General features: G+C 33.7%; 3 protein-coding genes across 5 annotated transcripts; 1 reads left to right on the plus strand and 2 right to left on the minus strand.

The window, feature by feature from the left end:
* Window positions 1-8989: 8989 nt before the first annotated feature.
* Window positions 8990-10820, minus strand: MTACP3 (mitochondrial acyl carrier protein 3). Of its 3 annotated transcripts, none has more exons than XM_047315240.2 (3): window positions 10676-10820; window positions 9489-9718; window positions 8990-9288 (listed from the first exon to the last, which is right to left on the minus strand). In XM_047315240.2, the coding sequence occupies exons 2-3, from the start codon at window positions 9681-9683 to the stop codon at window positions 9100-9102; spliced, it is 384 nt and encodes a 127-aa protein (XP_047171196.1). In that variant the 5' UTR covers window positions 9684-9718; window positions 10676-10820; the 3' UTR covers window positions 8990-9099. The 3 variants fall into 3 exon arrangements, with proteins under 3 accessions (XP_047171196.1, XP_047171197.1, XP_087971448.1); XM_047315241.2 differs by having other exon boundaries at window positions 9489-9721; XM_088115322.1 differs by having other exon boundaries at window positions 9489-9721; window positions 10587-10723.
* Window positions 10821-17394: 6574 nt separating this feature from the next.
* On the plus strand, window positions 17395-20333 carry LOC124839432 (SNF1-related protein kinase regulatory subunit beta-2-like). Its single transcript, XM_047315257.2, has 4 exons — window positions 17395-17789; window positions 18530-18708; window positions 18981-19143; window positions 19820-20333. The coding sequence occupies exons 1-4, from the start codon at window positions 17571-17573 to the stop codon at window positions 20144-20146; spliced, it is 888 nt and encodes a 295-aa protein (XP_047171213.1). The 5' UTR covers window positions 17395-17570; the 3' UTR covers window positions 20147-20333.
* Window positions 20334-22196: 1863 nt separating this feature from the next.
* On the minus strand, window positions 22197-26505 carry LOC124839451 (heavy metal-associated isoprenylated plant protein 7-like). The gene is made up of 5 exons (XM_047315278.2): window positions 26301-26505; window positions 25887-26037; window positions 25278-25474; window positions 23871-23961; window positions 22197-22890 (listed from the first exon to the last, which is right to left on the minus strand). The coding sequence occupies exons 1-5, from the start codon at window positions 26307-26309 to the stop codon at window positions 22526-22528; spliced, it is 813 nt and encodes a 270-aa protein (XP_047171234.1). The 5' UTR covers window positions 26310-26505; the 3' UTR covers window positions 22197-22525.
* Window positions 26506-26802: the final 297 nt, after the last annotated feature.

A 26802-nucleotide genomic window follows, 5' to 3' on the forward strand; every position in this document is an offset into this window, starting at 1 on the left:
TCATAAACAACTCTGTAAATATCCAATCAATTGATATTCATTACAGATTCTCACTTAAAACCAATACTTCATTAAGTCAATTCTTAAACCCCCATAGATTTGATCTCAAAATCAACTCCAAAATACCTTCAAACAATATCATTCCACTTTGTATTAGACTTTAACCAATTAATCATTCACACCACACCATTCTATCCATAATCATCAATTTATCCATCTAAATTTCATCAATCATCCAAAACAAACCATTTTCGTATTTGATCAAAAGGAAGGTAAAACCATCATGTTTCTCATCCCATTTCACAACCTAATCCAGCAAAAGCTTCATATACATGTATATCAACATGCTAGAACGAAAATCCACCATCAATCCAATATATTCATCAATTTTTCATCATAAAGTTCATACAAATTCCATATATCAAAGTTATAGCAAAAACCCATTTGATTCATCTTTTTACCATCAAAGCATACTCAAAAACCATCATCTAAGAATAGGACATTTCCAATCCAAGATCTCACAACAAACATTCACATCCATCCCATTCAAACTAATCATTTGTTCAAGAAGTATGATTTTCGGATTTGGAAAAAGCTAAGGGAAAACCACCATGTTCTTCATCCCATTTCAAGAACCAATTCCTCTAAAACTTCATATCTATATATACAAACACATTAAAACGAATTCTCATCATAACTCCCATCATTCAATCCATTAAAACTCATCACATTTCACAGAACTTTCATCAAACAACACATGTGCATTTTTCCAAATCAAAGTTAGCTCCCCTTACCTCTTGAAGACTTCCTTGGAACACCTTGAATCCTTCACTACGAATCTGGGCAGCACCTTGCTCCAAAGACCTCTAGAAAACTCTCTCACGGACCACTTTCTTCTTTGTAATTCAGCACCTAAGTCTCAGTGCAGAATCCACCCCTTTCTCTTATTCAAATCTGCCCCAAGGGACAACCATGGCCCTTCACTCCATTAAGAAACACTTAATAATTGGAAAGGAGGTTTGCCCACGCTCCTCTCTGGCCCAAGGGACGAACATTATGATTATGGAGAATATTCCCCAACTTTCCACGCAATTCCCACTTATTTCAGATCTGAAAACTGATACGTTCGCGCCCGGGCGCAAGAGGAGGGGCGCCTGGGCGCCATCCACCCAGACAGCACATCTGTCACAACTTTGACAGTTCGGTTGAACCCCTTCCCGAAGTCGGAATTAGGCGTATGAGTACTCGAATCGAAGCTCTTTGAGTCTACTTTCCAATGGAAAAAGAATCAACCCAAAATATTAATTGTATAAAAAGTTATACATAAAATAGTAAACTATGTCAAATTTTGACAGCATTCAATTTTACACTACAACTTGAAATTTTTACAACTTGGTAAAATTTTGAGTTTACAAGGGTCTTACACTCTGCACCCATTTTTGGTGGCTTATAGGTGCTGTCAAACTCGCCTCTCTGAGGAGATACTGCTAGAGCGTTCCTATGAGTGGTACTGTTCAGCTTTCTAGGTAAGGGGAGCTAATTATTTTTGTATGAATTTATTTTATAAAAATATATGCATATGAATGTTGAACTGGTGTGCTCTTGTGAAACTGTTTTATGACTTTTATTTTATTGGGTGTTATAACTGAAACGGTGAAATTGTGCATGTTGTGATGTGATGAATTTAATCTATTTTGAATGAGTTTGTTGGCTGAAATTGATCTTGTTGGAAGGTCTAGAGTAAGGGTTCTGTGATAGCATGTATATAGGTATTAAATAGATGTACAGGTACGGTTTGAGGTTGCTGTGAGAGGAAGTGAAAATATTAAAATTAGACATTTCAGATTTAGAGTATAAGAGAACACGGTAGATAATTTAAATAAATTAATTGTTAATTGTTGAGAGCCTTTCTTTGTTGGATAGAGAAACTTAAAAACCTGAGTTGGCACATCCCTGATCATAAAGCAACCCTGGCCTGCTCCAGTCAGTTGTAACTAGTCATATGTGCTGGTGTCGAAGGTGAGTTTGATGTGTTCAAACATCTGGGTCCTCTCCGGTGACCAATTGGGGGTAAAGAAAGATCTCTACTAGGATGAAAATAAAATAAAACAAGTTTCATTGTAGATGCATAAAGTTATCATGTGTTAATTTCTAGTCAATTATAATTTTAGGAAATCAGTCACTATGTATTTGGAATTTAAAGTAAGGATCCATATATATATATATATATATATATATATATATATATATATATATATATATATATATATATATATATATATATAACAATATAATGTAAGTATATATATTTATAAGATAAAATACGTACATAAGATAAACACCCAATAAAATAAAAGTCATAAAACAGTTTCACAAGAGCACACCAGTTCAACATTCATATGCATATATTTTATCTTATGTACGTATTTTATCTTATAAATATATATATTTACATTATATTGTTATATATATATATATATATATATATATATATATATATATATATATATATTAGTTTAATGGTGCGTTGGTATTTTCAAACAATAACTCCAATATCCATTTTGCACTTTATGATTTATCGGGTGGGCAGTTAGTTATACGTATATTTACAAGATATTGTACGTATCATATATATATATATATATATAAAATAAAGTAAGGATAGTTGTTTCTTATATTGAAACGTGAGTGTTAATCAATCATTATATTAGTTGTAGGTATGTATAAACTGATGTATTTTATGAGCTGTTATGGGTTAGTTGGAGTTGTTTGGTTCTTGGTATTGATTAACTTAGATTCAATTGTGGAGATGTTATTTTTATAATTTGTGAGTGGTGAGTAATGTATATTGTTGAGATTGTGTATATGTTGATTGTGGTAGAAAGTATATGATTATAAAGTGATGAAAGTATGATCCAAGTTGTAAATCAAGTTTCATCTGTGTAGGATCTCTTGGTGAGATCCTTAGTGTTTTAGAATGAAAGTAGGAGCTCAGTCTTGGGGTCATTCTGAAACTCCAATGGCTAATCATACTCAAGTAGAGGGATTAATCCATGTGGTGAGGAGTAGCAAGAGGTCTTAGTCTTGGGGGCTTCCAGTATGCCTCAAGGCCCATAACAGGCTAACCTCGTGAGTGTGGCAGGGTGGGGAACCCAAGTTTCATAAGTCACCACGAGTGCAGGACCCGCCATAGCTCGACTATCATTCTAAAGTCCAGACGAGTCAAATCTAGAAGATAACATGCTAGGATGTATGCCTTAAACTGCATTGATTTAAGTTAACTCTTGTATGTTATGTGCTTGATATGATGCATGCTTTTATATAATTAGCTCACCCTTGCTTGTTTGTGTGCTTGTTGTATGTGTTTTCTTTTGCAATGATCATCCACTTGGATGTGAGCAGAGGAAGATGAGGTTTTTTTGGAGGCAACATTGGAGAGAAATGAAGATGATATTGCAACTTAGACTTACTAGGAATTCTTAGTTCTCTTATATCATTTTGAAAAACCTTGTTATGTTTTAAGTTTCAAATTCTGGACATATTTTGGAATACTCTAGTGATTGAAGTTTTAATTTCTTAGTAAATTCTGGAAGACTGTAATCCTATAATACTTTAAGTACATTTCTTAACTATTTTCTAATATTATAAATTGGTGATGTCTTTACAAATATATCTGCTATATATTTGGGATGTCACAATACCAATCTCACAAAAATAATAAAATCTAAAATATTATTTATAAATATAATTAATTTATATTCAATAAAATAATTCATCAATTTAAATGTTAAAAGAATATTATATATATATATATATATATATATATATATATATATTTCACAATATTAACACAAGTTAGGTTATATGTAAATTGATTTTAATTTATAAAGGAACTAGTTGATTTTTTACAATGTTAAATAAAATTAATACTAATTTATAAATTATTTCTCTCTAAAATTTGTATAAAAAAATTATTCAATCAACTTGTAGAGATGCTGTGAGCCGCCTAATGCGATAAGAGCTTTGATTCGGAGTGAGTTTTACGGTTGATGAGAAGTTGTTGAGATGAGATATTGATGAATTGAGATGAGTGTGGGGTGCGCGTGATTTGGGTCCCACCTGGCACTTATCATCAATTTTGGGTCCCACTTTTCAATTCTTAAGCTCACCCTTCTCATCAAATAAATCATCACATTAACTCCTTACAGCATGATTTGCATAATTTAATGGGATGCTTTGATGTTGAGGAATGGTAAATGGAGCTGCAATTAAGTGAAAATTGTCTTGTATTTACCTATCTCATCAATGATTAACCATAAATAAAATTTAAAAAATATATATTATAAAATAATGATTACAAATTAAAGTAATAATCAATAGAAAATAAAACTAAAGTATCAAATTCTATCTAAATAGAACTACAAAATTTAAAATAAGATAAAAAATTGTCACAATTATAAATAAATAAGATGAATAATATATAATTAAAAAAATTATAATTTTATTGTTGTGTAAAAATTTGAGTCTTATTCTATTATATAAAATTGAGAAAGTTAAATAGTATATAAAGTAAAAAAATTATAGATTTATATTTTTAAGATTTTAAATTGAAGAATATATCAATTTCTTAAATTGATTTAATTTCTGTTTTATTAATATTATATTTTTTTAATAAATTCTTTCATCAAAATATTTATTAATAGTATAGAGTTGATAATTAATTTTAATAATAAAAAGTATGATCCTTAAGTAAAAATGAATTTCCTTCCTCAAAATATCCATCATGAATGAACTATATGTTATAATTCTTTAAATAAGTTTCTTCATTATTGTTAGTACTGAATCTTCTTGTGTATCTTTATTTTAAAAATTTAACAATTTTTAATTATGTTCCAACCCTCTCTCATAAAAACCTTAAGACCTTCTTATTCTGTTCCAACCTACTTAATTTGCAAATTAAGTAATTTAAGTTCAATTTAACAAATTTTTTAGAAATTTTTTTTTTCTATCCAATTTAAACGAACAGTGTGCCTGATTCATTCAGTAATTTCAATTCATTTGGACACTCCTAACAGGGAAGTAATGACTTGGTTTCTAATCAAAGTAAAAAGGAAATAACGTTATATATTTTCACCCGAGAAAAGGATAATATTTGGGAGAAATGTCATATTTTACTGTTAAATTTCATTGATGACAAAAACAGGAGAATGAGCATTTTTATGACCTAGGGGTCCAACAAGATGTTACAGGGAAGCAAACATTTTCTATGCGAATTTTTTTCTTTTTGACAAAATTAAGGTTCGACTGAGATCTTTGGTGTCCCCACGAGATAAAGAAAGAAGAAGAAGATAAAATATATCTTAGTTATTTAATCGTTTGTTACATTACATTCATGTTTTCGTTGGCCACGTGGTAGGATCAATTCAAATTAGACTTTTTATATATATTTATTATTTTCTTAAGTCTACATTGTATAAAGTTATCGATATAAGTTAGGCTAAAAAAAGTATTAATATGTGTTAATGATGATTATGTATAAGTGAAACATTGTGTTGTTATATGTCAAACTCTGAATTATCATTATGATAACTTTTCAATGAGCATTGAAAGTTAAATTAAAAACTAGAGTTTTTTTTTTCTTTTTTTCAAAAGTTAAAACGAATCAAGGGCATTCTAAGGGGGCATGATTTCATAAAAAAGTAATGTTTTCTAAAGACTTTATTATAAACTCATTAATTGATTACATAGACTATTTTTCTTATAAGTGAAATTGTTCATTTTATAATAATCAATTAAATGAAATATTAATTAATTATTTTGTTTTATATTGAAATATGTAAGGGCCTAGAAAATAGGGTATTAGAACATATAGGTGTATTAAAATAATGAGAGAGATTATTTTACTTTAAAATAATCTTATAATATAAATAGGATTTTTATAAACATGTTTCATTATTCTAAGAACACTTCATCTCTCTAAAACACTATTCCTCTGAGTTCTCTGACTTCTCTCTACCTTATCTCACTGTTGAGTTATCTGTTCGACGATCAGGAAGTGCCTAGGCGATCCGCGTTGAGGGCTTCGATCTTGACCGATCAATTTCGTGTTCCTCAGCGGGTAAGCTGTTTGTCCCCTTTCTTCTTTTGTTCTTGATTCTGAATCATGCAAAGCAGTGATGTTGCATGTGTCTTGCAGTTTTCTTCTTCAATTTTCAGCTCAATTTAGGTTCTAAGAGTTGTTTTCTATCACCAATTGGTGAGTTGTAGGTTTCTGTTGAGCTTCCTTGCTATGGTTGGAGCGACTCTGTGAGTTGGGCTGTTAATCTTTGAGGTAAGGAGAGCTAGCTACTGTTTTAATTTATTGTATGATATGTATATATGTTCAATGTGGTAGTATTTTACTGTTTAAGACTCAATTGTTAGTTTTTAGGGTAATGTGAATTGAATGTATTGAAAGGGTGGATTTGTGAAACTGCAGTGTGATGATGATGAACTATTTTGGATGAATCTAAATGTTGTTATTGTTCATGTTGGAGATATTTGATGTGAGTAATTTGTTGTGGTAGTGATGAGGTAGGAAGTGAAGTGAATTGTGCTTGTTTAAAAACAATTTAGAGGAACTGAGGTAGTGAATTTGAGTATTACAGGTCAAGTGTTGTTAAGGTCTATGAGGTAGTCTAGATAAGTCATATGTGACTTGTTTGAGTCATCAAAATGGTCAAAAACAGGTTCAAAGTGGAAAATTGGAATTTGAGTCTCTAAGTTGATGAAATTGAGGTTTTAAAGTAGGATTTGGTACATAAACAATTTAGATTGATGTTAGGAATGTTTAGAATCACTTAGTCAAGTTTAATTAAGTTTGTACAACAATCTAGGAGTGTTAAAAGTTGGGAAAATTGAGTAGAATTGGTAAGTTGTGGTTGAGTTGCATAATTCTGCAAAATTTCGTTCTGCAGATTATGCAGACTCGCTGTGCGAATAAATTCGCATAGCGAGTCACCTTGACGAGATGCTCTCTGCCAAGGCATTCGCACAGCGGATGGGTGCGTTGTGCGAATGGATTGAGAGGGTTGCTCTCTGTTTGATGATTCGCATAGCGAATCAAGTCGCTATGCTATTGGTTGGGGTCTGGGATTATTATTCTTTTTATTCGAACAACTAATGGGTTTCGCTATCCGAGTGCTTGAGGAGCATGAGCCACTATCTGAGGTTCTCGCATAGCGAGCTGAGACGCTTTGCATGCGAATGATTAGACTTCCTATATGTACATCCTATATGTAGACTTATTTGCAGTAATTAGAAAACACTTCCTTTATAGGGCATTAACAAAGTTTTTAAGAAGACCAGTGAATTTACTTCTCTCTCTATAAATAAAGTGCAATAAGTTGAGGTTTATAGTTTTTTGTTTTTTTTTAGAAACGTTTTTGTTATAAAAATATAACAGTCACAAATAACCATAATTTTGGCATAAAATCAGTACAAAATAGAAACAGAACATATGTTCTGGTTTCTTAAAGTTATAAAAATAAAAGATTGCTAATAACGTCAGTGATAAAATCAAAATGAAAAATTATCATATAAATCAGGAACAAATTAATTAAAGCTTGTGGGTGATTTTAAGTGTATAAAAAACTTATTCAAAACCAATAAATATATTTTTGCTTTAAATTTTATATTAAAGATATATAAATAATTTTCCGCCAAATTTTTTACGGAGTAGCAAGCAAATTACCAAGGATGACCTTGCCTGCTTTGTGGAGAAAATTTGTTTAAGAAGTAGAATACATATTAAGTATTTCTCAGCACTGCCCAAATTAAGTCAGACTAATAATGTTCTGATGCTGCATATTTACAAGAGTTGGTACTCCATTGTTTAATTGGGTGAAAAGAAAAGAAAGAAAGAAAGCTTGCACGTTTTAGAAAAATAGAATTTATGCTTTGTGAGAAGAAAAACAATGTTTATTAGAAACAGGCCCAACTTGAGCCAAGTAGATGTGAACTACAAACGAACCAAGTTGGCCACATTCAGGTTGAACAAAGTTGTCTTAGCATCATGTCAAGCTGAGTTACCCTAGATTGAATTAAGTTGACTCATATCTAGATTGAGTTAAGTTAGTCTAAGTACAGGTTGAGCTAAGTCGGTTTGAACCCAAGTTGAATCAAGTCAGGCCAAGTCCATATTCAATCAAGTCGAGGTAGGCCCACGTTCATTTGAGTCTAGATCAACCCATGCTCAACCGAGTTGGGCTAGGCCTATGTTGGTCCTAGTTCAATCAAGACTAGGTCAATCCAAGCCAAGTCGAGTCTATCGTGTCCAAGCAAGTCGAATTGGCCCAAGCTCAATTGAGTTAAATCCCGGCCAAGCTAAATTTGGCTAAGTCAACCTGGTCCAAGGTCGATATGAGTCATCCAGAACCCAGGTCGAGTCCAATTAGGACAATCACACATTTAATCGAGTCGAGACAAGTCCATGTTCATCTACGTTGAGGTCGACCCATGTGCAGCCAAGTTAGGTTAGGCCCGGTCAATCCCGGACTAATCAAGACTTGGTCAGTCTTACCCCAATCTAGATTAGGTCGATTATAGTCAGCCCAAGTGAGCATAGTCGAGCCAAGTTGGCTTGGACTCAAGTCAATCTGAGTAAAGCTTAGGCCCAAATCGATTTGAGTCAGCCTGGTCCTAGGTCGAGCCGAGTTTGGGTAGATCAACATTCACCCGAGTTGGGACGACTCGCATTCATCCGAGTTGGGTTAGGTTCAATTGGATCCTTGTTCGATCAAGACCAAGTGATGTCGAGCAAGGTCAAGATAAGCCACAACTTAGGTTGAGCCATGTCTACTTCAGACCAAGTTGAGTCGAGTTAATCTTAAGTCTAAGTTGAGTCAAGTTGGCCTAAGAGGGATCACAAAGAAAAGAAAGACACATTGAATACTCTAACTTAGGGATCTCTATGCTTACGGGCTAGAAAAACATTCTACCAATAACTACCTCAAAATCAATAAAGCAAATTGTAGATAGTATGCATAAATGTAACTAAGCTGACGCAAAAGAGATCAGCCAAAAAAACTGGAATGTATATCTCAAAACATTGCTAGGAAATTAGGGCTTTTCCACGTTTTTCTGATCAAACTCTGCTATGTATTTCGCCACATCAGCACAGCAAGCAAGCTTATCAGCATGCTCATCAGGAATTTCAATAGAAAATTCTTCTTCAAGGGCCATGATGAGTTCCACTCGATCCAAGCTGTCCATGTTCAAGTCCTTTTGAAAATCAGCTGTTTCAGTAACCTACAAAATGGTCAAGTGGAATTGTAGAAGTAATCTGAAACTTCCCAAAATGTTATTCCTCAGCATAAAGATGATTCAGCAATATTTTGATGTTTTCACATCTGTATAGTAAAAACAGAAAAAAAAAAAAAAAAAAGTATTATCCAGCACTAAACATAGCTATATAAAATGACAAATCTCTATCGACCATTAATTTATACCTTTGAGGCATTGATTTTATCATACTTCTTGGCCAGTGCAATTACTCGGTCCAGTATTTGATCAGAACTGGCAGCTGTTGCAGAGCACCAATATCTCAATTGCATATTCGGACCTTCATCCCGAGCCAAAAGCCATCTTTCAGCTGACCTCCTCAAATTCACTTGATTCAAGATAGATTTCCTTATGATTTGCATATTTAAACCCGCAAATGATCCAAGCACCGCAAGCACTACTTCAAAGTTATCCAAGATTATTAGTTTCAGAACATAGAAGCGTCATTAAAGAGTGAAACTATTAAAGTGAGGATAGTAAAGGACTTTTTCTCCTTCCTCTCATTCAAAACACTGCTAATGCTTCCATATAATTAATATAAGAAAAAATAAGATGAAACTTTTACGTGTCTTTTGAGTTGTTTTCCAATCAAGAAAATTACGAAAGTTTAACTTCAATTCTGATTAAAGAACAACATCAAAGGAGTCTAAGAAATTGCATATAAGTTTTTTCCCTAAAATAGTTAGTTGAAGATAAGAAAACTCTGAAGTGTATAACACTACAAGCACAAAACAGAAACGTATGGCCCATCAAAATCAGACAAAACGCAAATACATGGTAAATTAAATTTCACAGAAACACAATTTACTGTTCAAGGAGAAAAATTAAAGAGACCTAAGCCATAGTCTATGAGCAGCAAGGATCCTAGAAGCTATATACATGACTGGACATGATTTACGACTTGAAAGGTGTCAATTCTCAGATGCCAACACCATTAGCCAGGTCTTTTGTCAAACAAAACATCACCCTCGGGTAAGAACCAATACAAGAATTACACAAGGAAAGGTGTTTGTCTTGTCCCTATTTCCCTGGCACCAGGAACTGTATTCATTATATTCCGTCCGGGTAAAGGAAGATGGGAAATTCCCAGAGAAAAGCCAAAGGTCATCACAAAACTAACACTGCAAACAGCATATCACAGTTCATCAACTCGTTTCCATTAAACTGTCTTGATAGGGATAGATTATAAACAACTTTACACATGCACCTGAAATGTTATACCATGTTTCCATATAAAATCACAAACTAAGAGAGGCTAAACCTACCAACAGCATAGCATTCATCAAATAGCAACCAAGTGAAAAGCGAGTGTGAGTGGAAGTGAGAAAATGTAGAGAGGAAAGTGGGCACTCACGAGATTGGGCGCAGTGGCTGTGATTTTGTCAGATACGCTGACAAATGAAGTGGTCGGGTAGGTGTTTGATATAATGCCACTCTTTTATTTCTCTACCTCACTCTCGCACGCTCCTACTAGCCTCCTATATTCTATCACTTTCGTATCCTACGACAGCACCGTTTTATTTAATTTTAACAATATTTAGTACTTTTAACTTTATTTTCTTTATTGAGTAATAATGTATTTTCCCATAAAATAAAATAGCCTCATTGAAACACGTGCTCAATTTAATAAATAATTATAAATAATTATTTTAATAAAAACGAAACAATATGGAAGGCTTCGGTTAATTAAATGAATATTTCCATTTGTTTCGTTTTTATTAAAATTTTTTAAACATATTATGAAAAGTATAAGTAGTAGACTATGTTAAATTTAGAAATAATAATTTAAATAGATAAAGGTGTCGGTTTATCTCTAACGATATAAACTTATATTAGTGTTGCTCAAGTCAAACGAACTACTCATAACAAGCGTGCCGGTTCAAATAAATAAAAAATTAAGGAAATTTTAGTTTTTTTTTCTTCTAAATTTTGAAACTTTTGAAAGTTGAAATTAATTTTTGATATGAAAAATATTCAGATTTTAAAACATTGTTTGAAACATAAGTCTCCTTTTGTTAACTTTTAGTGGTAAAATTCAATATAAATGATACTAAATTCTTGAAAATTTCAAAATATACTTTTGAACATGTGTTGGACAAAAGTAGAGCTGTCAAAACGGGTAACCCGACTCGATCTGGCCCGATTATCACTTATTGGTCACTTAGTAAGTCAACCTAACCCGACTTACTTATTAGTGAGTTGAAAAAATTCGAACCCGACTTGACTCACCACGAGTTGGTGGATTAAACAGGTTGCCTCACTAGCTCATTTAATTTTATTTTATTTTAAATAAAAGAATTACAATTTTTTAATTCAACTCTAAATAAACGTCACTGTAAAATGATGTTAAACTCCACAAACAATTAAAAAAAATATCATACATCCAAACGTAATCCAAAAACATGTACAAAAGACAAGTAAATAAGTTTTTAATATTGATGATTTTTGTATCACTTGTCCATTTATAATATCAGAGTCTTGAATAGATAATTCTATGATATTTTTATCTTTTGAAACATGTTCTTCTTTATCACCATCTACAATATAATAAAAAAATACTAACTAATAATATTAAAATACAAAATAATAAATAATTAAATTAAATTAGGTAGGTTGGTGAGCCAATCTTACAACTTATTTTTTACGGCACTACGCAAAAGGAATAAAAAACACAATTCGTTATCTTATGAAAAAAATTATTCATACAAAAAATTTAAAAATTTACAATAATAATTTAATTATTTACAATTATAAGATTTCAAAATTTATTAAAAAACGTTATTTAAAATTTCCATATTTTTTCTTTTAACATATCCATGTTTTTTTATATTTATTTTCTTCTATATTTGGTCTTCACACGTCTTGATTATATCATTGTGAAGATATCATCTCTTCAACATCTCAATCAAAATAGAATGTTATAATAGTTGAATCCTGGTTGAAACATTGTGAACTTATTTAAGATTAGGGTTAAATATGTTTTTAGTCCCTAAACTATTGGCCGTTTCTGGTTTTCGTCCCTCTTCCAAAGTAAGGTACAATTTGGTCCTCATTCTTTAGAAAAACGTTCATTTTAGTCCTCAAAATTTTGTTTTTAGTCCTCGTTTTAGTCCTCAAAACGTTCGTTTTTTCGACTAAAACGAACGTTTTTTAAAGATTGAGGACTAAATTGTACCTTACTTTGGAAGAGGGACGAAAACCAGAAACGGTCAATAGTTTAGGGACTAAAAACATATTTAACCCAAAAAATTTAAATAATGTTGACTAAAAAATAGTAACTAATTGAAAAAACAATGTTTAGTTCACAACATCATAATCTTAAGGGTTAAATATGTTTTTAGTCCCTAAACTATTGACCGTTTCTGGTTTTCGTCCCTCTTCCAAACTAAGGTACAATTTGGTCCTCAATCTTTAAAAAACGTTCGTTTTAGTCGAAAAAACGAACGTTTTGAGGACTAAAACGAGGACTAAAAACAAAATTTTGAGGACTAAAACGAACGTTTTTCTAAAGAATGAGGACCAAATTGTACCTTAGTTTGGAAGAGGGACGAAAACCAGAAACGGCCAATAGTTTAGGGACTAAAAACATATTTAACCCAAATTTTTTTAATAATGTAGATTAGTATTATTTCTCAACTAAGTTAATTGGAGATCTCTTAATAATTATCAATGTTATTTTTTCTTTAACACAATATTTGCAATTAATAATGACTTGATTATTTTTCATTGATGTTAGTCACTTGAGTTATCACAATATTTTGACTTCTTGATTTTCTTTTTTTGGATTTTTTTTTGTTTTGTTGGCGACAATATCAACTAGTACAACTCCAATCTAAACCTTTAATTTCTTATAAACAAAGTCAAAATTTTTGTAACACTTTACACATGGTTACAAATAGACATATAAATAATCCTTATTACTGTGATCCTTAACATAAGAAATTCAAAAGATATTTTTACTTTTAGAAAATGATGAATTCATTTCAAAATTTATATATCTATCTTGTTATCTATGATTAGTGTTGTAAGATCTCGAAAATTCAACCTGCCTCCATCTGTCAAATCCCATTTTAATTACCCAAAAACTCTGTTCAGAATTTGTGTTAAGAAACGCACCCAACCCCACACTCTGACCATCATTAAATGCACCGCGCCACACGTGCACTGACATTTAAAACGCACTCACACCCACTCTGCCTGCAACTGCCAAGTATCACTTTGGAACATTCGAAATCGGTAATGGAATCCAAGTGGCGGTAGGAGAATGGACGTTCGTCCTGCATGGGAAGGGGAAAATGATTTTCTGAAAAACTCTTCCCACTCTTTTGCATGCTTCGTCTTCTTCCCCAAGCTTCTGATTTCCAAACTCTCTACTTTCTCTCTAGAACCTTCATCTTCTCTCTACCGTAACTCACTTTCTTCTCCTCCGATCAACTTTCAGATACCGTAGAAACATTCCCTGCACCGTGAGCGTCGTTCTGAACCGAACAGAACTGAGATCTGAACTGGTAAGTTCTCGTCTCTACACATTAGTCCATTTAGTTCATGCGAACCAAAATTCTGGTTGCATGCATGGGTTATAGGTCTGAGTTGTTTATGATTTTGGTGTCTTAGATTAAGTGAAAGTTGTTGAGTGGCTCCTTGGATAGAAAGCTGTTAGAGGACAAACAAAACCCTTGCATTTGGGCGTTCACTACTGAACCAGGTAAGGGAAGCTTAGTAATTTAATTTATACTTGTATGTTGTATGTAAACATGATATGAACTGAATGTATGAGATGTATGTCGGTTGAGTATGCATGATCAAACGTTGCTGTACTGAATGAATATGATATATGTTGGTTGAAATGTATGATATGAGTGATACTATGAATACGAAATATACATGCTTAGGAACGAGAGAATGTAAGTGAAACTTGAATATCAACTTCCCTATGATAACGTATGTCCGACATTAAACGGTTCTCGACCGTTTGGTGTTCTAGTAAACTTCTTTGAATTGGAATACTTTCATTTGGGAAGGGTTCTGGTCGAGCATGAGCTATGTAGGTTTTTTACTTAGAGCTCATAATGAGCAGTGTCGATCTTACACGTAGTAATCGTATTGGGTAGTGTTCGGTCTTACACCAAGCGCTCTTACTCTTTTCTTGAAAACCCTTCTTAATACAGGTCGTCCATCTGTGTCGATCAACAATGTCGAGCACCCTTATACAGATCATTCATCTGTGTCGATCAACAGTGTCGAGCACCCTTATACAGATCATCCATCTGTGTCGACCGACAGTGTCGAGCATCCTTGAAATACAGATCATCCATCTGTGTCGATCAATAGTGTCGAGCACCCTTATACAGATCATCCATCTGTGTCGACCGACAATGTCGAGCATCCTTGAAATACAGATCATTCATCTGTGTCGATCAACAGTGTCGAGCACCTTTATACAGATCATCCATCTGTGTCGACCGATAGTGTCGAGCATCCTTGTAATACAGATCCTTCATCTGTGTCGACCGACAGTGTCGAGCAACCTTCTTAATACAGGTGGTTCATCTATCTGGTAGTCGGTATTACTTTATTTTGGAATGATGAATATTATATGAGATGAATAAATGGTTGTGAAATTCGAACGAGTGTTCCAAGGGGGAACGTCTCTATGATCTAAATGTGATATGTTGTATAGTATGACCATGGTAAAATTGCTGATGGCTGTTCATCCTGATATTCCATGAGTGCTCGTCCTCATGTAGAGGGGAGTAGGTCATGCGTGGGAATGGCAGGAGACTCTAGTCCTATTGAGTACTTTGGACTGATAGGGTTAACCTCGGGTGGCAGCTGATGATGGATGGTTCCAGTTACTACATCACCCGGGTGCACGAACGCCTGCGGTTACATGGATTCATACAGTCCGGACAGTCGTTAGTTGTGAGAGTTTGGATGAGTTATTATATGCTTGGACAATTATATATATATATATATTGCTGTATGAATTGTATGATTGATTACATATGTTAAAGTATGTTGGTTATATGAATTAAATTACCTAAGCTTACCCTGTGTCCTCTTCTTTGTGTTGTCGAATGTCTTTGTACGTCCGTCTTGTCAATGCAATGATCATCCGTGTGGATGTGAGCAGATGGAGAGGCGCCACTTGAAGAATTGTTGGAAGAAGAAATTTTGGTAGACGCCAACCTTGTTGAAGTAGAGGTTAAAGCCGAGCAGTAGAGCGCTCGTTTATTAGTATTAGTTAGTGGTTTTGGATGTATTTTTGGGTCGTTCGGTTGTTTAGTTTTTTTTTGTGAAACCGTTCGACCAGAACTTGATATTTTATAGTTAGATTCCGAACTCTGTATATCTTGTGCGTTCGGCTTTTAAGCAGCTGTTGTAGTTAAGACTGCATTGTTAATTCTGTAAATGTGATTAGTTCTAATTAATGGTAATTACTATTTATTGGGATGTTACAAGTGTATACTAAGTATATTACTCAAATTTCATTAATTTCCTTGTAATCAAAGAAAACTAAGAAATATGATAAAAATAGCAAAATAAAGTTTCATCCACACCAATTTTTAAGCACTTGAACATGAAGAATATACAATTAAACTTTAAAAAAAGAGTTTTAAAGACATTAACCAACGAAAGATCTGTAAAGGAAATCACTTAAGCTATGTTAGAATGTGCATTTGATAAAAAAAAACACCTTATTTTTAATGAAATGATATATCTAAAACCAAACCTTCATATTATGTCTTTTCAATTATTCTTTGAACAATACAGTTTTAAAACAATCTTAAAAGAAAAACGTTGATAAACTCAATATTTACTGTTTTAAAATGCATCAAACGACTCTTTAAACTAACATTATTAATATTGTGTTAAAATTATCACTTTTAAAATGATAACTTATAAAGTCATTATCGATTAACTTGAACAAAAATTTATTATCAAATACTTCCATATGGATACATTAAGTTATACTTTAACGTTATTCCGTTCTCAACATAAATCTCAATTCAAACAAACAATTTACCAAATTAATTAATTTAATTGTTTTCTTTAAAATACTATCACCCATCAAAACTAACACTCATTACCAATAACTTTGATTTTTTCTTTCAATCATTTATTAATATATAAAAAACATTTTCTACCAATTTTGTAGACAAAAAAAATCATAATGCAGAATTAGCTTCTTTTTTTTCTAAAGTATACTTTATATTAAGAACAAGATGTATTTTTTTTATGAAGCTTGATTATTTTAGGTTATGTGGGTAATATAGATTTTTTATTTTTTAAATTTTGTTTCGATTCGTGGGTCGAGGTTAACAGTTTCTTAAACTCATTTATTTAACTCTTTGAATTGGTCACTATTTGTCTTTATTATGTTCAATCACATTAAGTTATTTTAATCTTAAAGTTAGCAAAGTTCCATAATTCTAATAATAAAGGTGTATTAAATGTAATAATTTTATACTATATTTTAAATCTTTGTTTATAAATTTTAGAATGAATTTTATTTAGTATTGATTTAATTACAGTCAAATTAATAATGATTGTGTTTTAATTTAATTATTATCGATCTTAATTATTAATTAAGAGTCACAATTTGATTCATGTTACTTAACCAACTGTCTCTCCTGATGTTCTTAACTGAAAAGACCGTCTTGTTCTAAAGTGACTGAAACGATCACTGATAAAATCTCATATTTTTCTTATCCTTTCATGATAAATCAAATCACTTTAAAAAAATCAAATAAGTTATCTTCTACTTAAAAAATCGCATTATTTTTTCCATCTTCTCTCATTTTCATTATTGTCTTGCTTATTGTAACCCACCAAGCCAACTGAACGGGCCAATTTTTAAGAAACTATCCATATCAATACTACACTCACTTTCTTTCAGCTTGGGCTTTTTGAGCCCTAAACCCAGCTCCGAAGACTTTTCACGTCCTTCCATGCCGTCGGAGCCAACACTCCAAACACAACACAACATAATGTAAGGTCCTTATGATGACGTCACCACCATCCCCAAAACCCAACACAACACTCCTTACCTTACCCTACCCCACTCCCTCACACTCCCACCCTCAACTCCTTTCTCTTTCTTCACTTTCTTCTTTCCACCCATCTCACATTTCTTTTTTTACTATCATACAATTATTGTTTTACCCCACTCCTTCCCTTTCTCTTTCTCCTTTTTCCCTTTTTTTTTCTCTTCTTACTCCCTCCCTCTCTCTCCCTGCACAACTACCATGGGCAATGTGAATGGGAGAGACGATGTCAACGGTACTCCCTCCGAGACCGAAGGAGAAGAAGAAGACGACGACGAAGCTGCCGCTGTTGCACCTGCTCACGGTGTCGCCGATTGCATGTCCGCCAACCCTGGCTATCGTGCGCCTTCCGATATGATGGGTCATTCTCCCCCTGCTAGCCCTAGAACCACCCAATCTCCCTTCATGTTCGCCCCACAAGTAAACCCTCTCTTTACAGTTTATTGCTAAATGGGTTGTTTTTTTTGTCCAGATTGTTAAAAAAATGTATTTTTTTTTCTTTGTTCTCCCTTGGCCTCCCCTTTCATGGATTAATCAGTTGCGAAAGTCTCAAGTTTTAATTGAATGTTGGTACTTGTTTCTGGGTCGGCGTGTCTTAGAAGGCATGATGTCAGAGTGCACTCGTTTTGGAGGGTGAATCATGTAACTTTTTTTAGCCTTTTAAGATTGTAAAAGAACTCCTGTTGTAGAGTGGCTATGTGATGCAAGTTCGTGTGGTGGATTATTTAGTTCCGAAGCTCCTTCATCACTTTTCCTTTTTATTCTTCATTCACTACTTTGGAGTTCCATTCTCTCGCCCTGTGTTTTTAGTTATTGTATCAATCAGCATGTGTGGGAACCTAATTCAGTGTTTCGGTGACTGGGAAGTTTATGTATTGGGATTGCTTTAAAGGACTATATTCGCATCTTCTGAATTTTTTGTCCAGTTCAGGAATCAAGTACCCTACCCCTCACTCTCTCCTATGTTGATCGTGGACACTAGAGGCTACGTGATGTTTTCTTGTCAATCATATAAGATGTGCTATTTGGTCTCTAGGAAGCTTGGTTCTGAATTTTCGTTGCTTTGAATATACGTGCTTGGCTGTTGTCTGTGTGTAGGTATTGCTTTGGGGTTCTCTTTTTTTGGCAGTTGTTAACTGCTCCCCATTCTCTGTTTTTAGGTTCCGGTGGTTCCACTACAAAGACCTGATGAGATGCATACTCCAAGCCCTTCCTGGATGCAGACTACGTCAGGGTACGAGGATATGTACAGTGAACTTGGAATTCCAACGATGATTACTTGGAGTTATGATGGGAAAGAAGTGGCTGTGGAGGGATCATGGGATAATTGGAAAACAAGGTTTGGAATGTCTAGGATGTGTTTGGTAATGTTTTTCCTTTTTGTTTTTTTGTTGTCATTTTCTGTTGATATGTTTTTCTCGCGTCACCTTTACAATTTCTTGAAAACTGGAACCAAAGAAAAAACAAGGTGGCGATTTTGAATTGTTAGTGAAGACATATTAACCGAAGATGAAACATAAAACAAATGAAATGCATACGTTATGTCCTTTTCATTTATCTTCGAAGCCTGCTACAGCTGTTGCTTAGATGATAATATTCTTGGTTCATCAGAATGTCCTTACAGAGATCAGGGAAGGATTTCACAATAATGAAAGTGTTGCCATCCGGTGTATACCAATTTCGATTTATTGTGGATGGCCAGTGGAGGTATGCACCTGACTTGCCTTGGGCTCAAGATGATGCGGGTAATGCTTACAACATTTTGGACTTGCAGGTACTTTTTTGTTGATAGATTTGAGATAATAATTGACATGTGATGGTGATTTTGTGTAAGCTTATCTTATTATTTAGGAACCCTGTTTGCGTGAATTGTCAAGGACCTTATTTTGTGCAACCTGGGATATATTTCCCTTTTCTCTCTCAAGTTATCAAATTCTTATTTTTCTTTTGGACTTTACATTCGATTTTAGTATCCCTTGCATCAGTCTTCTCCTTATAATGCTCTCCCTTTCTCATTTGTTTCATGATCTTAGGTTATAGATATCTTCTCTTGCAAGAGCTTTGTTTTCAATGGATATGATCCTGAACTCATTTCAATGTCACTTTGTGGCTACGTAACTCTGCAGGTCTCCTTTGTTTTTTAGATAACCACCCTTAATATCCATGGAATAAATTTTTATAGCGGTTTTACATTAAAATTTATCCATTTCTTTTAGAGTAATTTTTTTTTATTTTGTAATTTTATACATGCCAATTTTTCTCATGTCACTCTAGTAAAACTTATTTGGTGATCGGTAGAACTTGCAATATCTAACCAGGGGATGGGAAGATGATGATAAAATTGGTTTCATTGCATATCTTAGTACTAAAAATAATGTCTGCGCTATGTTTTACTGCCAGAAGGCGCGAACATCTATATTGAGACTAACAATTTTGTATATTACATAAAGGATTATGTTCCTGAGGACATTGGAAGCATTTCTAGTTTTGAACCTCCTAAATCACCAGACTCTAGTTATAACAACTTACAACTTAGTTCCGAAGATTATGCAAAGGAGCCACCATTGGTTCCTCCATATTTGCAAATGACGCTTCTTAACATTCCGTCAACAAATATGGAAATCCAACCTCTTACAGCCAGACCTCAGCATGTAGTGCTCAATCATCTTTACATGCAGAAAGGAAAGGGTAGCCCTTCAGTGGTCGCACTTGGCACAACTCATCGGTTTCTAGCCAAATATGTGACTGTGGTGCTGTACAAGTCTTTGCAGAGGTAAACATAAATTACATGGACTGTGTAGCCTTTTAAATCCTTTTAGCTAATATAGCTTCCACCAGTACGGCTATAAGTGAGAAATTCTAAGCTCCATAAGGATAATTACATGAAAGTGAACATTGTGGTACATATAATGCCAATGGCTTGATGGCTATTCATCTTGCAATTCAGTTTTTATTCTTACATCATTTTGATGGCTATTATGTAGGAACTTTTTCCTGGTACATTTCTTTTTGGTACATATTATCTAGGAATTTTGATTAATCCACACTAAAATAAAAGGGGAAAGAAAAAAGGTATTTTCATGCCATTTGTTGTGGTTTATCTCGTTTACTGTTTATATCCACACACCTCACTTTCTCTCATCAACAAATGTGTGTGTGCATGTTTAATTTTTATGATAAAGTTTAATATTTGTACTAAATGACTGAAAGGCGTATGTCAAGGCATCATACACCAAAAATATCTAGATCCCATTGTAAAATTAACCATTATTTTTGTGAAATCTTGATGTTATGGGTCTTTAGAACAGGCTTTTCCTGTGCTTTAATTTCATGAATTATACAAAAAATATGCTGCTACTGGAGTTTTAAAAAAAATTAAATGAAGTCCGTGATAACTTAAATTGTGTGTTTGCTGAAGCTTTTTTCATCAAAGTATCATTTTTTGAAAAGTAATAGTTTCGTGTTTATATTACAACTTTTCAAGATAATCAGAATCTCAAAATAGTTACAGATATTTTCAAAATCATCAGAAGCTGAAAATAGTTAGAAACATTGATTATGGGTTGAAATTATTTGAATTTTCAATTCCGTAAATTCAATAACATAGATGCAAAGTTTGTAATTTTCCTGGAGCAGAAAATCTCCCGCAGTGCACCATTTGACGAATGGTCATACCTCTTTCTTGAACTAGGCGTCGCAGTTTTCTGCTATAGCCGCTGTTTGATCTAATGCGTTATGCAACTTGAGTTCTATCCCCATTAAACGATGGGTTAACTTACACGATTATAACATCTACAAGTCTCTGATTCACCAAAAAAACAAAAGTAGATAACCTTGTAAGTCTCTGTCATGGCGTTTCTGTTTTAACTTTGCTTTTGCCAACTCAAAAAAGGCAGTTAACCCCACCTTTACAAGAATAAAGTGCCTCTGATTCGCCTTTTTTAATTCTGTGCATCTGTTTTGATATCACCTTCGCTATCTTAAACGTCCCATTACTCCAGAGATTCGCAGATTGCAATGCATGCATCATATTCCTTTTGGAATCAGGTTCCCCGCCTCTACTTTGCATCATCCTTTCTTCAAAACTCATGACATTGCAACTAACACATCCTTTTTGGTTTATATTCAAATGAATAACACTGTACCTTCCTGTTACTTTTTAAAGAAAACACTTGATAAAAAAAACATGTGTAATAAATAATATTTTGGAAAGATAATAATTTTATGATTATATTATTCAGCATGTAAGAAGATTAGTAAAAGAAAATGTTGTACGAGGATTTAGATCACGTCAAAATCACGAGCGCTGCTACTACTCAGAGTGCGTAATAATCAGAAGTTATATTTTGTTCCATTACTTGTTAACAGACTACATTTCTCTGATGAGGCTTCTAACAATCGCTTATAAAGGTAAGACCTTACAATACTGTTCCTACTTTTTTTTAATCTTTTGGTCAATAATTGGACCCTACCCAACTCAGCAGCTGTCTGTATAAAGGACAACCCTCTCAACCTTATGGTTCCTTTAGCAGTAGGGCAAAAAACCGAGTTCCAAATCAGTTCCCCACTACTTCAAACTACTCATCAATGATTCAGTTTTATTTGAAACAAAGCCAGTCACTTTTTATAAAATCTTTTATTTTAATCATATTGTTTTTCTTTACAGACTCCGTATGAGATCTTGCTTAAAGAATAATCCGAATTAATTTTTCCTTGAATCGTTATAAAAAAGCTGAGAAGCTTGTGAATTCTGTCAATTGGGAGTAATGCTTCAGTAAAGTTCCGTTTGAAGTGTCATTTTGGTAGCAAGTTTTATCATAACATGAGTTGAAATTATTAATGAATGACATCATTATAGGTACATATATAATTGAAGATGTTGGCTAAAATTCAGTACACATTGCAACAATTCTGGCCAACCTTTAGCAAGGAAATATGTAGAAAGTTTATAAACACAATAAACAAGGCATCTAGCTCCATGTATAGGAAATGCCAACTCTGAGGGATGCCGTTGAAATCATATACAAAGCATTAAAATATTCATCACTACTATGCACCTTATTCCACGCTCCAGCAACAGGCACAGCACAAGAAGTTGCTTCACTTGATGATCAGCTACTAGAACACCAAGTTAATTACTACATAATAATACTGATCTACATTACACTGCATGCATTTGGGTTCTCATCGCTGAAAATCTGAGAATCATAAGGGTAGTCTAAGTAGTCAAAGTAGTCAACGTAGGATCTCATTGGCAAATATTCGCTTCTCTTAATCTCAGCTTTGTTTTCATCCTCTTCTTCACCATCATCTCCCTTGCTTTCTTCACCTTCCTTTTTCTCTTCGTTCTCTTCTTTCTCTTCTTTCTCTTCCTCTTCCTTCTTTTCCTTTTCCTCCTCTTTCACAACAGAAGCTTGCTTTTTGGTTCTCTTGTACACATAATCAACCAGCTTTTCTGGGTCAATCACACCTTTCACTATCACTTGATCATTTCCCAAGCTCGTCTCCACCGACTCTACTCCTGCATTAATCAATACGTGTTAGCATGTAACAGATTGCTCTCAAATGATTAAATTATGTGTTAGAGTTCAAAGTTCATAGGTTAATTAAATTAAAAGCACGAGTTAAACGCAAAGCGTGTCTTTAATATATTGTTTATAATACCAGTTAAAGTTATGCCCTACGTAAAAAAAGTTGAAACAGTTTAAAGATTCATCTCTCGACATCATGTAACACTTCCTTCTCCGCCACCTCCTCATAAATAAGCATATTGAAATGCAAAATTTTGCGCAGTTATAAGGTAAAATATTTATGGCCTTTTTCGCACACAAAAATAGGTGCACATGACATTGGTAGTGCGATTAATATATAATCCTCGAGATCCAATTAAGATCAACATCACAACTCTCACGGTCAAAAGGCTACACCAAAAACCTTGAAATCAAGCACATTTTTGAAAGGAACGGGATTAGCGCCACGCGTTATGCTTCTTGACCTAGCTTTCAATACAGAGACGATGACAGTTTTTTTAATACACTCTCTATTATTGTCTTGTTGAGAGAATTTCGTTTTGTGTTTACTGAAAAATCCAAAACATACTTTGATCCTTTTCGTGAGATCCGCATGAAATTTATCCAACACTTAAAGAAGGAAACAATGACCAAAAAGTGCGTTCGAAATACGCTCTTAGTAATTTTTGCTTTCCAAATTTATTCACGTGTTGTAAGTATATACAAAAGGGGATTTCATATCTTAAAACTACACATAAAATAAAATTATATAAAAAAAAGTACATGTTCGTCATTATGAGATCAAAATACTGAATTTTTAAATAACAAATAAGAAAATTCAAAGAAAAATAGAAAAAAGAATTGTCTTTAAATGTGTAGGTTCCAAGATAGCGAGTGCTCGAGGGAAGGAGAGACAGTTCGCACAAGCAATCAATAATTCATTACAGAAGATAGAGAATGAAACATCAAGAAAAAGCATGAATCCATGTACCTTTAATCTTGCGGATCCCCTTTTCTATAACTTGAGCACATGCTTCACAATGCATTCGAACTTTGAGGACTACTGTTACAACAGGAGGTGGCTGACAAACAATTTGAAACAACAACATAAGACATGTTACATTGATTCAACCATACCTAGAAATATCATCAGTTTCGTCAAAACTGATGTATGAGCAATGACAGTTTAACTGCATGCTTAATACTCAAACTCAACTACTTGTGAACATAAATAGTCTTTTACATGCCCATAGGGTTAGTTTAGGTTACTGATGTTGGATCTATTTAGATCAGTTTGCAAAATTAGATTTTTACTCATTTATATCCCTAATCGATTTAGATATTAACATGTTAGTTGGTGAAATAAAAGAGGCCTAAGTGATTCCACTGACTTGTAATTTGTTAATGGGACATGTGGGGTTTCCCACTGTACACTATAAGCCAAGGGAGCAAAGACTACAATCTTGGTCACAAAACACAGTCTCACAGAACTGCATTGACCGCTGAGCTCATAATAGAGAGTGGCTGTGGTTACAACTTTCAACTTCTTCCACTTCACATGGTTTTGTTTGTACTTATGCGTGTGCCTTAAGAATTGTGAAATGTATGGCATATGGCATATAGCGTTATGAACTTCCCTACTTGACAGGGCGGGCACGGTAAAAAGTGAAAACAAGATACATAATAATCCCCGTGAAGGTGACCCCATTTGGCTGCATACATGTATGTCAAGTTGCAAAAGAGGGTGGGGTCAAGCCCTCTTAATTGTCACCACCGTTGCCCTCGTTACACGTGCCTTGTGGGAGAGTGCCATCATTCTCTCTGACTTTGTTTCGTTACTTTCATGCTAGCATAGCATCCATCTTCCTTGGAAACAACAGGAACAAGAAACCAAAAGAGAACAAACTATGGAAACTAAAGGCCAAAGCATTTCACATTTTCACTTTGCTGTAAAGTAAGCATGTTGGTCGTCTTTATCATCCACCATCCTCGTTCATCTTAATCTCCAAGGTAAAAGAAAGAAACTAATTACAGGTTTGAAGTTTTGCTAGTAATGTCTTATGGGGTTGCTGTGTCTAGTTATAAAATTGATTTTGCATGGTTATGATAGTAAAGTGACTGACGTTTGAGTGATTTTATTCTAAATATATTGATACTAAAATTCAGTGTAAGTAAAAACAACATAGATATTTTTTCGTCAAGAAATTAAACATGAACGAGGATTTTGGATTACACAACGTGAAACCAACCCTGTGTACTCAGAAGATCTCTTGAGGTGAATGAATGATTAGCTACAACATTTTTTGCCACTGTTATAAATTAATCTCTACAACAACAAATCAGCAAAAGGAAAACTGGTATGTCTAATATAGAAGGCAATAGGGGGAGAATAATTTACCTCCTCTTTTTTCTGCTCTGGCTGCGGTTCTTTGACTTCTTCTTTTTTCTCATCTGGAGGTTTCGGCAAAGGTGAAATGAGCTCCACTTTCTTACCACTTTTCTTTTGTAGCCTCTCACACACCTTTATGGGGTCTGCTGCCTTTCCTTTCACTACCACTTTGCTTGCCTTGCTATCTGCAGTCACCTCCTCCACTCCTGTTTCACAAAAAGGATTATAACTTAAATTTTGATAATATTTCATTATTGTTAATCTCCCCCACCACCTACCTTTATCTATGTATTAAACTAGAGTGCCATGATGATTTTTTGTCACCATTTGATGTGTAAAGTTATCTCTAAAAGTTGTGAATAATATATACCTGACAATTACTTCATCATGTATATGCTGCTAAATTCAAAAACAATAATAGATAACGGATCCCTCTAACAAGAAAAAGAGAGGTAAAAGAGAGATCAAAAGTACAAGCTGACACAAATACTCAAAAGCTAGTCACGTACGAACAGCTCTTTCGAACTTTGATCCTCCTCTAATTGCATTCATGGATTTACATTAATCAGATTAAATGACTAGCTTAGAGCATAAACAGAATTACTTAATTAAAATGACCTTCAAATCCTTTCAATGCTTTTGCAACTTTCCTTGCACAAGCTTCACAGTGCATATCAACCTTGAGTACTATCACTGGAGGCTCTTCATCTTTTTTCTCTTCTTCCTTCTTTTCCTCAGTGGTTTCTTCTTTCTTTTCTTCTTCCTTGTTCTTACAACATTAATCAGAAATAGCAAAGATGTGAGTGAAAAATGGATCTCCATATGACTAACATGCAATGCATTACACGATAATGATGCCACCATCACAGAGCAGACATTATAAAAGATCACAAAAGTTAGAGAGAATATGCATGATCCCAATCCTATAGTGTAGTTAGTTTTCAAAGCTAAAAGTTGTTGAAAAAAGGAAAGAGACAGATTGATTAAGAATAAATATGGACAGATAATTTTGGTGTAAGAGAGAAGTCTTACTTCACCCATTTGTGTGATAATGGACAGTGATCTCTGCTTCAGAAGTGTTGCAGTGCTGTAATATATTGGAGGTAGCAATTGATGATCTCCTCTTGTTTGGTTTCTCTCTTATTTCTCTTTCCTTGCTTGGATTCTTTGTATAGCATGTTATAGTTTCAGACAGAAGAAGGAAGCACATTAAATTGACTTGGGGATTCTGAAAATCTGAGGTGGACCGTTTAATGTAACACCATATGGCTGACTCAGCATCCACAAAGCTTTGTACCCTTGTTTCATTTCCTGTGTTTCATAGACTTTATATTTCATTCAATAAATATATGGACTTTCGATTTTATTCACCAAAAATTATCTATAGATTTTGAATTTTCAAACTTGTTGGTGGACCAACATAGTTGGTGGAAACTGTTGCATAATTTATTTTAAACAAAATGCTATTTTCGAAGGTACTATATTAATTTTTAAAAAAAACTCAAAACTAAAAAAAACGAAAAGTATTATTGAT

The sequence above is a fragment of the Vigna umbellata genome, chromosome 5 (assembly GCF_029865625.1).
Source record: "Vigna umbellata cultivar VRB3 chromosome 5, Vumbellata_1.0, whole genome shotgun sequence".
Classification (NCBI taxonomy): domain Eukaryota; kingdom Viridiplantae; phylum Streptophyta; class Magnoliopsida; order Fabales; family Fabaceae; genus Vigna; species Vigna umbellata.

Coding starts and splice junctions, on each gene's coding strand:
- MTACP3 (XM_047315240.2), bottom strand. CDS start 9,683: ATGCAAATCATAAGGAAATCTATCTTGAATCAAGTGAATTTGAGGAGG. Junction 9,289..9,488: donor ATAAAATCAATGCCTCAAAG/GTATAAATTAAT, acceptor ACCATTTTGTAG/GTTACTGAAACAGCTGATTT.
- LOC124839451 (XM_047315278.2), bottom strand. Junction 25,475..25,886: donor AGCATTGAAAGGATTTGAAG/GTCATTTTAATT, acceptor TTTGTGAAACAG/GAGTGGAGGAGGTGACTGCA. Junction 22,891..23,870: donor GGGGATCCGCAAGATTAAAG/GTACATGGATTC, acceptor TGATTAATGCAG/GAGTAGAGTCGGTGGAGACG.
- LOC124839432 (XM_047315257.2), top strand. CDS start 17,571: ATGGGCAATGTGAATGGGAGAGACGATGTCAACGGTACTCCCTCCGAG. Junction 18,709..18,980: donor TGGGATAATTGGAAAACAAG/GTTTGGAATGTC, acceptor TTGGTTCATCAG/AATGTCCTTACAGAGATCAG. Junction 19,144..19,819: donor ACAACATTTTGGACTTGCAG/GTACTTTTTTGT, acceptor TATTACATAAAG/GATTATGTTCCTGAGGACAT.